Raw genomic sequence first — 12,850 nt, 5'->3', positions numbered from 1 at the left:
CTATTTTGGAATATGGGACAGAATGGGTTTCCTATTTTCCCTTTAGACATTTTATTATTCACAGTAATTCAGAAAATTCTTATGAGGGTCAAACCAAATAAATAATCTCCTGTCAATAGACTCCAACACAATTGCTTTGTTTTTCCACCTTTCTTTCTACACAGTAGAAGATGGAATAAGATGGAGTGGGGTGTTGAATTTTGTGTCCCTTTTTCAGCGTATTCCTAAGAGTACTTAGTACTGCAGCTCCATTTTTATCATATCTTGCTATTATCTTCCAAGTTGAAATGCATTTATACTTTTCAGTGTCATACCTTAGATAGCACCCTACTCATAAACTGAGTATGGTACACTGAGTGCCATGTTTGTTTGTTTTTTTCTATTATCATCAGTATTCACATAATGACAATTATTTCAGCAGTAAAACCATGTAGGCAGACAGTAAATACATATTGACAAGTTAAAGTCCCAACAGAGTAAGAACTTTATACGTTTTACCCACTGATGCATCCCTGGTGCGTAGAGCAGCACCTGGTACATGGTCTCAGTTTCCTAAATATTTGCTAAATGGATGAACATAAAAAACAAGTAATAGAAGGGAATGGACCTTATCTTACCTCCAGTATTCTAAATACTTTTGCCAATCATGTGTACATTTATTTGGGGACTCATGCATGCATTATTTTGTTATTAAGTATACTTCCATAGGTTTGTTTGTGAATATTGTTGGCATAGAGCGGCCTTCTGCCTACATACCATTTGAGTGAAAGAGTATATATGATCACTCTATCATTTCCCCATGGGCAACCTTTAGTTTAAGAGTAGGCAACTTTATTTCTCTCCATATATAATATACTATGTATTATTTATAATATAATATATTATATATTATAATCTACTCCTTCAGAAAAAAATTATAGCCAAGAGTGGTATCACTCATCTCCTTGTATTTTAGAATGGTACTTTTGATTTAGCTTTACAGAATTTACTCTATTAACATAATAATTTTTATTTAAATATTTTTATTTCTAAATCTTTTGTATATAAAGATGCAGTGGGACTAAATGATATATATTGTCTGCCTACAACAAACTAGACTATCATTGCAGACTTAAGTTTATTTTATACTCCTCAATCATAATTAATATAAATTGGCACTTAATGATTATTTTGCATCCACTGTGAGATATTTTAGATTGCAAATTGGAACACAAATATTCTTAAACTAATTGTTCCCAGTTTCCACATAATGTTCTTGAGCTTGTGCATTTTTAAAAAATTCCATCTGAAGTATATAAGAAGCATTAGGTATTGATTTTTTATACTTTTTATAATCCAGCAAATAGTTTTTATGATTTTTCCTGGGTTTAGCTACTGAAATATATTCAGCTCAAAGCAAACTCTTGCTTTATATTCACTTTCCCTTGACTTTGCTATATTGTAAATATAAGTTATGACAGAAATAAGACCTGTCAAATGCATATCATCAGTGAACTGAGCTTAAAATGAATCCTAATGGATAATAATCCATCTGAGAAAAAATGCCAAATGTTACATTTAGATGTTAATTGGGGAATGCAGTATGTATTTTTTTTTTAATTTGTCAATCAGTATTTCCCTTTGGGAAAAATAGGAACCGTTCATCTTCCCCAATCTACCCTGATTAATATAGATTAAATGCAAAGGTTGAAAGACGCAATTATCTTGGTTTCCACCCTTATGTGAATTTGTGTTAGTTCATTAGTAGAATAATCAAGTTTTAAAGATAAAGGTTAAAAGTTCCTATGGTATTTTATAGGCTTTTATTTTAAAACCATACATGTAAACAAATATTTTATGACATTTTATAACGGTTAAAAGAAATAGGAACAGTTTATTCCTAAATTACTAAATATTAAGGGCATTGAATTTTAGTGTCCAAAGGGATTTTATTAAAGACAGAAACCCAGGGAAACGATATCTTATAACAGGCCTTAACTTCCTTTGAACAGTGCAAGAAACGTATGCCTTTAGGTTATAGTTAACAGCCAAGTTTCTCTTACAGCCAAATTAATCCTCTCTTATACTGTGTTTCAGACTCAAATATCTGATTTACAATTTCATCACTGTGTCAAAACTTGAAGGTTAAATAACTGGCATGTAGAATGCACAGTTATAATTCCCTGCTGAATCTCAGAATCTTATCCAGTAACCCCTAAACCAATTTCTGCTTATTTATTGAGTTTCCAGGAGCAGGGCTACCTTTAGGTGGTATAGTTGTCCGCAGGCTTCCTGGCTGGAGCCTCCATCCTTCAGGGCATTTTACCTCCACTCCATCTCCTGCTCTTCCAAAGTGATCTCCAGCCTTCTGGCAAGGAATAAAAGTGCTTCCTCCTGCAAATAAGGGGCAGGAAACAAAATGTTGTTTGCTACTATCAGAGTTTTAGTCATCAGAACGCCCACTCTTAAACCAATTACTGATTGTGTGTGTGTAATACATTACATACATACATATATATGTAAATATATATCTACAAATGTATGTGTATATAGATACCACATATACACATATTACAAATAAACTTGGATTTTTTAAGAACTGCCTTAGAAAGAAAGAACCTATAAGAATGTAAAACTAGAGTAAGAACAATAAGTGTGTAAAGCAGTCAGTCCAGTTAATTTGACTCACTAAGCATTTCAGAGGAGCACGTAGCCAATCCAGCAAAAACTTCATTTGCTCTGAATTATTCACGAGGGGCTTGACTAATATTATTCAGGCTTCCAGGTATTTTAAGCCAACTTTTGCTGTCATTCTCTCACAATTTTGTGAAAAGTTTTCTTTGATTAAGAATGGTCTGGTTAACTCTTTTATATATGTAAACACACCTTTGGACTCAAAATATTTTATGTTGAACTTCAATATTTGCACTAGTATTCTCTTTTATAAAAGGCATCTGAAGATCATACTCTTCAAATATTTTATTATTAGATTTGCTTTTCAGATTTTTTTTTATCTACAAGACAATTTTCTTCATGTGAAAATAGTAAACTGTCATTTTGAGATATCTCTCTTTTAAGTAATTAAATATTGCAAGAAAACTAGTAAACATTTAAGGCAGTTTACAGATTTTCTATTTATAACTCATTAATTAAACAAATTATTTACTTTATAGCTTGTTAAAAGTATTTTGTGTCAGATCTGTGTTTACTATTTGCATACTTTTGGCTATAAAGTTCAAGTTCTAAAATTATTTTCCTTTTCTGAAAAAATATCCTTTAAATTAACATTTCCTATATAGATATATGTTCTGTTCATTAGCAAAGAAAGAAATATTAGATTTTTTGTTGTTACAAAATCATATTACTTTGGCATTGACAGTATGCCTTAAATGAGGAAGCATGGATAATATATACATTTTTAACTTACACATGTTGTGTGTTCCATGCTTGTGGATGTGGACACTTTTTGTTGGTTCAGTTGCAAAATACTTGTTTTCCAAAAAAATATTTAGAGTTTTTATAAATTTGCTTTTCTGAGGATGATTTTTTTTTGGTGTTTCTTTTATATTCTTTCATCTCAAGAAACTGAATTTCTCAGAGAATATTCCTTTCTATGTTTCTGTATTCCATGTTCTATATTTCTATATTCTTTATATATTTAGAATATCAATGGAAGGCCCTATCTAGTATATGCATACAAAACAAGAGCTAGCACTTTTGGGCTATATTTTGAGTCCAAAGGTTCACTAGAGCTTCCCCAACACCATTCAAGTGAGGAAACAATGCTTTCAGATGCCAGTCGTCTTACTGAGGCACATGGATGAAGTGTATGGGGCAGGTTTGTATAGCTGTGTTTTGTGTGTCATCGACTTCAATTGCGTTCATAACCTACAAAATCTTAAAACTTATAAAGAAATGCTAGAGACATCCTGACCCACTATTATAGTCAGAGTACTAATCTGAGCCTTAATCACTGGATTTCCCAATCATTTTACTCCCTCTCTTTTATACTAAATGAATATGTATAAGTGAACTTACTCTCTGTGTTATTTAGAATAGTCAGAAATCACGTGCCTCTGGAAAACTTTACTGATGGTCAGGTTACAGATGATTGGTCTCTGAAAAATTCTTTTTGACCTTTAATTTTTCTGTCATTATGTAAATGAACATTTATTTTGTGTGACCTTTTACAAAGGGAGGGTTGTGTATGTTATAGAGGCAATAGTTTTGTTTAAATGCACATATTCATATGCATAAGTGTTCATAGAAAACTTTAGGTCTTCCTGACCAGAACATGAACTTTATTTTTGAAAGTACTCTGCTCTGGGGGCACCTGAGTGGCTCAGTCGGTTAAGCGTCCAATTCTTGATCTCAGCTCAGGTCTGGGTCTCAGAGTCGCAAGTTCAAGCCCTGTGTTGAGCTCCACACCCAATGTGGAGCCTACTTAAAAAAAAGAAAGAAAAAGTACTCTGCCCGATCTTGTGGACTTAGTGGCCATCCATATGAGTTTAATGACATAAGTTCAATTAAATGTAAGCATCATGTAGGAATATTTGAAATTAAAATGGTTCCAGACAATTAAGTTGTCATACTTAAAGGCAATAATTCTGAAAATATTTTTAATGAATCTTCTTACTAAGAGTCTGAAAGTTCAGGTTCTGAGTTTGTTCACAAAGCTGAAAATATGTAAGCAAATGGAGAAGTGCTTTAATATATTTGAGAGTCCATATTGTCCTTTTCGGAGAATGATTGTAAATCCCTAGCGGACAGAGGTGAGATTACATTCATTTCTACATCACTAAGTGCCGAGCACATTGCCTGGCTCACAGTTGATACACCAGGAATTCTGGGGCTACCGTAACTTCTGTTTAATTTAAATTGCATGTAAAAATATCACTTCTTTATCACACCTCTTATATATGGCATGGAAATTTTGTTGAGACAAGTAATGTGAAGTATTTGCTGCTTTATGGAAATAACAACCGGTATGCAAGTAATCAGGAAACGTGTGTTGGGAACCAGATTAGGCTCTGAGACAATCTGTGACCTTAAGAAAGTCATTTAAATCTATTTCAGTTCTCCTTTTATAAATAAATGAATGAATGAGTTAATAATTTAATTTTCCTGCTATTGAAATTCAGTAGTATGTAACTATGTTATATTTTCTAAAATTTTTTTGAACTTTCTATAAAGATTATTTTTTTTCTATAAAGATTATTTTTAAAAAATACAGGACAACATAAAACCTTTAAGATGTGAGCTAAAGACTGAGAAAATGTTGCTTTACCAACTACCATTGTGATGTATCTTCCAAAATTATGAAGAAAAAAACAGCATGGAAGTAGAAAAACTCCAATGAGTGAAAGAAATAATTCCTCTTCATTACATAATTTTTTTTTAATTAGTGTCTAATGAATTTCTTTCCTTCTGAAGAAGAAATGACTGAATTTTTTCCTTTCTGCTTGAGAATTTGAGCCAGTAGAAATACCATTGTTGCATTGTCCTGTTTGAGTGAATTGGATAAGTAAATTAAAATTCTATGTAAACGAATAGAAACTTAATACAAAAACTCATACAAGGCAGTCTGCTGTTCATGTGTTATAACAAACCAACACTAAAGACATATCCTGTGCCCTGTTGCCAGGCTTGGAAACATGTCTTGTTCTGTAGCAATTCTCTAATTTTTTTTTTACTACTGGTTAATGGGATTATTTGAATTCCCCGAAGAGGTGTTTGTCTACAAAATTGCAATCAATACAGAGAAAATTAGTACTTTCTACATGCACTTGAATGTTTGAAGGAACGGAGTGGTCCGAGGTCATAAACTATGTTCAGCAATTTTACATTTCTGAGAGTTTTCAAGGTCAGATTATACCAGCCTTTGAATTACAGCAGTTTACCTTATTACAAGGCCTGATGAAGATCTTCAAACTATTTCTGTATATTGTTTTTGTAGTGGCTTGTGACATTTTGGTCAATTATATGGTTTCTCTGTGTTTACCCTGTCTTATTTATACTAGCTCCAGTGGCTGTTGGACAATTATGAGACAGCAGAAGGAGTGAGCCTTCCCAGAAGCACGCTGTACAACCACTACCTACGACACTGTCAGGAACACAAACTGGATCCAGTCAATGCTGCTTCTTTTGGAAAACTAATAAGGTCAATTTTTATGGGATTACGAACCAGGAGATTGGGAACTAGGTTAGTACAAAAAAAAATGAGATCATCAACCAATCCCTCTTTTTCAAACTAAAGTAGTTTGGTATATCGTTTGAGCAAAAGTGCCTGGTTACAGATAACATCCAAAGAAAAAAATAAGGAAATAGCTCAGTTTATACAGTCTCTCATGAAGAGGTCATTATTCACTATGGATATTGCCAAAGCAGAGTGATGCGTTGTCTTAAACATAACCAAGCACAGCTTTGAGAAGAGCTGATTCTCAAATCATAATAGACATCAGCAAGTCAAACGGTTAGTGTAAGATTTACACATGGTGCCTTAAAGATGAAGATATATCACGGTTTTCTCTTTTTAAAAATCATCAGACTAGAGATGAATAAGTAATATAGTCAGTTGAAAACTATCTCTTGACTCTTGCAAAATTATATTGCAATGTCTTTATAAATAACTCTTCTGTTTGAATAGAGTAAGAAATTAAAGCTGAGTTTTTCTTTTCATTTCTGGAGATCAGTTAAAAATCATTTGGTGAACTTGAAAAATTGGGGAGTTTGAAGCCCTCAGTTAATACATGGCCTGTCTAACCCTTTCTTAGCCTTTTTTAAACTCTTGACTGTGAAACCGTATGTGTATAGAAATAAAAATATAGTGTGCTTTCATTGCACGGACACCAACAATGTGAAGAAGATTCTTAGTTTCTCGTTTCTTTCCTTTTGAAAGAGACATGAATGTTTTTACTAATCAAAATATGATGAACATAATACTTGGAACTGTAGAGCTTCACTTTTGCCTTTCTATAATTTTTACAGATTATCATAACATAAATACTTTAAGAAGCTGGGCAGAAGGATATGGATGTTTTTTATATCCTAATCTTACAGAACTCCATATTAAAAAGTATAAAAATAAAGATGCTACACTGTATAACATTTAGAGGATCTACCCCTCATTGATTTTTAAGTCACAGCTCCTAGTATTCTAGTAAAGAGTGTTTAATATTTGTAATAAAATAAAGAGATCCTTGGTCATTGGCTTCATTATAAATTTATGCTAAAAAAAAGAGAGAACATGTCAGCTTTATGGCATTGATGAGGTCTATGTGTATTCAAAGTATGAATTACTCCTTTCTGTTGCATTTCAAATGATTGTACAGCTTTCAGAATGCTGGAGGTTCAGTACCCTCATAAATATTTTTTCTTCTACCTATACTTGAAAAAATAGTATATTTTAAACTGGAGAATATGATTGTCTGTTCCAGCTAGAGGAACTGACGCTTCCAATCCCTTGAAAAAAGCTCTTTGCTTCTCTCATATTTTTTTCCCAGAACCACAAAAATCATTATTTGGGCATCTCCCCTACTATCCCCTAGCCGAAGGCTCAGTAATTATGCATACCATCCCAATATTTTGAGACTCTGGCTTTATTCACCATTCTAATAGTATTGTTCTCCTTTCACTGCTAAGAGGGATTTCAGTGGGTCCTATTTTGAGGCTCCATTCAAACCTTGAAACACATCTTTAAAATAGAAAGGGACAAAATTGGGGTTGTTTGGGTTTGTGAATGAGTGGAATCCATACTCTCTAAGTACATATTACAATATTGCTGCCTTGACTTTCCAATGTTCTGTTGTTCCCCCTCACTGTGTAACAGTTGTGTCTCCTGTTCCTTATAAAACTGTCAATTAGAGATAGAAAGGAAAACCTAGAAGAACATGGAGAAAAGAAATCATATGGGGAAAGCTTAAGCAAATGTTATGTTACGAAGACAGCAGAACTCTAACTTTGAAACACTGACAATGATGAGGGCAAAGCACCAGAGAGTCTACCATGGAAAGTGGTGTAGCATTCATTTACTACTCCTGACCCAGACAACAGAAAGAAAATCAGTATTGAGAATCATGAGGCAAACTGGCTCAGATACCTTTTTTTTAATGAACTATGTGCATAACTGTTACTTGTTCATCAATAAAATAATCTGGTGAATTAATTCAAATCCAGACTAGACCTTTTCTCAACTTTATGAAGCAAAGTGATAAAATCACCATGTTCCTAAACAAAGGCAAATCAAGAGATACCTTTTGTTAGAACCCATCTGCAAAACAAGTTTTTAAGTAGAGAAGACCATGGAACATTCAAGTCTCCCCCAACCATCTCCCCACCAACCCAATGAAAATGCTGATTTGTAGGCAACGGAGAAGAAACTAGACACTTTATCTATTTCGGTCTACAAAGAGAGACGCCATTTTACCCTGTAGCTGTCATTGGCTATAGCCCCTATGGAATATCTACTGCTTCCCACCCCTACTTTACTTCCTACCTTTCTCCTGTTTGTAAAAGAGAAGACTACTAGTTGGTGTTTTTTGTTTTTATTTTTTGTTCTTTTCTGCAGTGGATTTTAGAGATAAGATCTAATCTCTACAAAAGTAGAAGGCCTTAAATTTTCATTATATTTTGCCAAAACTAGATAGATATTAAAATGCTCTACTTAAAAAAAAATAGCAATATTATTTATATAATAAGATTTTAATGTCTTTGAATATATAGGCTTCATCTGATATATGTTCTTTAATTTTGGAAGTAAAATTCTGTTCTATTTTTACATAAAATATTTAATCCACACTCTTCTTGCATTTCTTTCTGTAAATGAAAGAAAAAAATGGAAAAAGCAGCTGATGTCTTGCTATATATAGACCTGTGAAAAACTATTTTCCCTTTGCAAAAATTTACATATTTAAAATGTTATTTTTGCAGGAATTTGCAAATTTCATTCAGAGCAAAACTTGGTCATTTCTAATAACAAACGTGGTCTTTCTCGTGAACATGGGGAAATTGTGACAGTTTTCATCTAGGTGGAAATTTGCCCATTTTCACAGAGAAATTTCCCCATGCTTGTTGTGACACATCTTATTCAGCCCACAAAACTGGTATGAATTCATTAGGACAGGGACTAATAGGATATGTTTCAAAATCAATGGATTAAATGCTTGCTTCCTTTTAGGTTTCAAAATAATAAATAGTAAACTTCACTACAACATTCTGTATCAGTGAAATTACCTTCACCATCCCTGCAGTAATAGAACTTGCAAAAATGGAGAACTTACCTGAGTCAGTAGAATCAAGATTTCTTTTCTTCGTTTTGTATAACCACTTTATAATAAATTCCCATTGAGCACACAACCCTTTATCCTGTTAATGAATTTTTAGTGGCCAGACCTTTTTTCCATCATTACCCCTTCTAAATTAAATGTAAAATACAAATTTGAGAAGTGTAACTTACATGGACTAAGTGGGCTACTGTACTAATATTTAAGTTTATGAGGAAAGACTTTCAGCAGGGCCCTGAGCCAACAGATTTGGAACCTTATTTTGATTTTTCATATGTAGCCACCATAAAGATATACAGGTGATCCAGAACAGGCAGGTCATAAATATATAATACAAATATGTTGCTTTTACCTCATCTTTCCCAATGTGAAGCCAAATGGACATCCTGTATGATTAATATTGGTTTGACTGACTTTCTGTGTCTCTAATGTTTGTTGTTCTTTTATGAAGAGGAAACTCCAAGTATCATTACTATGGGATTCGTGTCAAGCCAGATTCCCCTCTGAATCGTCTGCAAGAAGACATGCAGTATATGGCTATGAGGCAACAGCCTATGCAACAGAAACAAAGGTAGACTGGAATGATCCCTGACTTGTCCAAGCTATGTATTTCTTTAGTTGTGCAGTCTACTTTTTTCTAGAGCAAATACCTAAGTGTGCAAGAACATGGCTGTTGTCAGCGTGCTTTGCCCATGGACAGTTCTCAAATATGATGGAGTAGAGTTTCGTCCACCCTGTCTGTTTTCCAAATCTTTTTAAAATTTCTTATCCGACAACCTGTTTGGCCCCCTTTGTAAGTTAAATGTGATATCCCAAACTATGCAGCCAAGGAAACCAAACACAACACGTAAGGAGCAAACCCAAGCAAATCCACCTGCAGAAACTTGTATCGGGTGTTGGTGAGTTCCTTTCCTGCTGCTGGCAACCTCCCTCACTCTCCTTGACATAGTATGAATTCTGGCAAAATCTCTAGGACTTCTTACATTTTCTTTGAATCCACCTTTCAAAAATGAAGAATTGTGAGTATTAGAGCTATAAGAGGTCTCAAGCATTGATGGATGGTTGGATGGATGGATGGATGGATGGATGGATGGATGGATGGAAGGAAGGAAGGAATAATAGATCTTAGAATTAAAAAGAAAAATACCTCAGTCTAGTCTGGCCTTGGGACAATCAAACCCTTAATAGCTCTGTTTTTCAGATAAATCTCAGAGAGGTTAAATGATTTGCATAAGCCCATACTGCTGTTACATAGCCATGAGGCTTCTAGTCTCATGTGGCTTATATTACAGTTTGGAGTAAATAAAATGAAAAATGAAAAAAAAAAATCTCTTCCTTTTTATCAGTATAGCTCAGCCATAATACTAGTTATAATTTTTCTTTTCAATTGAGCGTGCAGAATTAAGTAAGAGGAAGGAGGCCTGTACACACACAGGTAGTCAGATGATCTGTCCCATTCTGCCTGATTTGTTGATCTGGGATAATTAGCCAGTACCCTCCGCATCTATGCTAGCTCAGTTGGAAGCATTAGCTCTAAGTCACTGCCAGAGAAAGAATATATCACACAGTGGTCCTTTCTTTCCATATCAGCAAGCACTGATTGCATCTCTGCCACCTGCTAGACCCCCATGTGCCCAGAGAAGACACAGTCTCTAACTTTGAGAAGTTAAGAAACTAGAAGGGGAGGCCTGCAGAACTTTCTTTCTTAAGTGACGCAGTCTGAGAGGTGCTGAAGTAAAGCTTTGATCCAGGAACTACTGAAATACAGAGGAATTTTCAGCAGACCCTGAGAGGAGGATTGAGAAGTGTCATAGAGTAAGTGCTGTTTGAGGGGGACTCAGAGGGATCAGGAAGAGGAGGACTCAGGCAGAGGGACTCAGGTAAACAGGAGCATGGGGGGTGGGGGGTAAAGTCCAGGATGTCCTTGGTAAGTACTGTGTGATTCGGTGAGGCTGACCTGGCAGGAGCAGAACTGAGAAGGTTGAGTTGCTCAGCAGAAGGTGAGATTTAAAACATACTTTGGTTCATAGCTTAGGGGATTCAGTTGTACTCGCAGCTTGTAAGTTTGTTCTTTGTGTGCAATATAGCTTTGAAGCTGTGTAGTGTAAGGCTTTGGAGCAAAACAACGAAACTTGTAGATTTATTTTATTTTATTTTTTTTAGAGAGATGACTTATTTAGTGGGAGTGGACTGGAGGTAAAGACACCTATTAAGTAGTTTAACATGATCATACTTTCTGGTGTTAGCGTTCCAGACTGAAGCGTCCTTTTGGGATTGGCTATTAAATGAAGGTTATCTCAGTGGTTTGATTCACAGGTCCCTGACCTTATTTTTTAAATTGCTAATTTCTGTCTTCTGGAGGTATAATCAGTGACAATATAAGGGCTCGGGAAAAAAAAATACAATAAGTCATATAACAGTCCCTTATATGGAGGTGGAGTTTGTGTGAATTGTAATAAAATGTTATTGTCTCGGGTTATGACTGTTGTCCACTGGTTAGCAGCGACACTTAGAGACTTCAGGTTCTGGTGTGTTCTCTGCACTTGTGCATTGCAGTGCTGCACAGTGGAGCAGTGGGGCCGAGAGCAAAACAAAGTCTGATTCAAAAATAACATATTAAAAAAAAAATAACATATATTTGAGACACCTGGGTGGCTCAGTGGTTGAGCATCTGCCTTTGGCTCAGGTCTTGATCCCACATTGGGTTCCCCTCAGGGAGCCTGCTTCTCCGTCTGCCTATGTCTCTGTGTCTCTCATGAATAAATAAAATAAAATCTTAGAAAAAAAACAAAAATGACATATATTCAATGTCAATTTAATTCAACTTAAATATAAACCAAAATCTGATAAATTGCACTAAAGATAGTTGAAGCTTACTTCTCCCCATGATTTACCTGCAAAGAATCCTAGCAAATTCTCATGGAAATGTACGCCTTCAAGGGATATTCTTTGCACCAAAGCCTGGGGTAGGGAAGTAAGACCTAGGACTTGGAAGGGTCTCTTTAAGAAACACATTCCAGAGCTCTAAAGCTAACAAGCCATGAAACTCTGCCTTCTCAGTCTAGCTATAATTGCTCTTAGAATTAGACATAATGTGGATGTATTTTAGGAAGCGATATAAAATTCTCAGGGAGGTTAATACATTGTACCAACTTTAGTTCCTTATAGTGTTTGCTTTCTTGTGAAATAAGGATGTTAGAGAACCAAAGTAGTACAGTAGAACCTTGAGCAACAGGGAGTTAGGGGCAGTGACTCCTGCTTGGTCCAAAATCTGGGTATAACTTATGACTCCCCGAAAAACTTAACTACTAATAGCCTAATGTTAACTGGAAGCCTTATATAAAGTCAATTAATGCATATTTTATATGGTATATGTGTGATATAGAGTATTCTTACAATAAAGCTAGAAAAAGGATATGTTACTAAGAAAATCATAAGGAAAATACATGTACAGCATTGTATTTATTGAGAATATTCTGTATGTAAGTGGATCTGCACAGTTCAAACACGTGTTCAAGGGCCAGTTGTACTGATTTTTTTTTTTTTTAAATGGTATGAGTTTTGGATTATGGGCACTGGTTTTTGGAATG

The 12,850-nt window shown here is 34.7% G+C and overlaps 1 protein-coding gene across 28 annotated transcripts in view; it reads left to right on the top strand.

The window, feature by feature from the left end:
- RFX3 (regulatory factor X3) overlaps window positions 1-12,850 on the top strand; it is a 289,026-nt gene that overhangs the window by 208,074 nt on the left and 68,102 nt on the right. For all 28 annotated transcript variants that reach the window (XM_038527193.1, XM_038527196.1, XM_038527198.1 and 25 more), the window contains 2 exons: window positions 6,000-6,181; window positions 9,712-9,831. In XM_038527193.1, the coding sequence (XP_038383121.1) occupies window positions 6,000-6,181; window positions 9,712-9,831 (302 nt within the window). The remainder of the gene's footprint in view (window positions 1-5,999; window positions 6,182-9,711; window positions 9,832-12,850) is intronic.

The sequence above is a fragment of the Canis lupus genome, chromosome 1, assembly GCF_011100685.1.
Source record: "Canis lupus familiaris isolate Mischka breed German Shepherd chromosome 1, alternate assembly UU_Cfam_GSD_1.0, whole genome shotgun sequence".
NCBI classification, from domain to species: domain Eukaryota; kingdom Metazoa; phylum Chordata; class Mammalia; order Carnivora; family Canidae; genus Canis; species Canis lupus.
The sequence above is the reverse complement of the archived record's forward strand: the minus strand, read 5'-3'. Positions and strand labels throughout refer to the sequence as shown.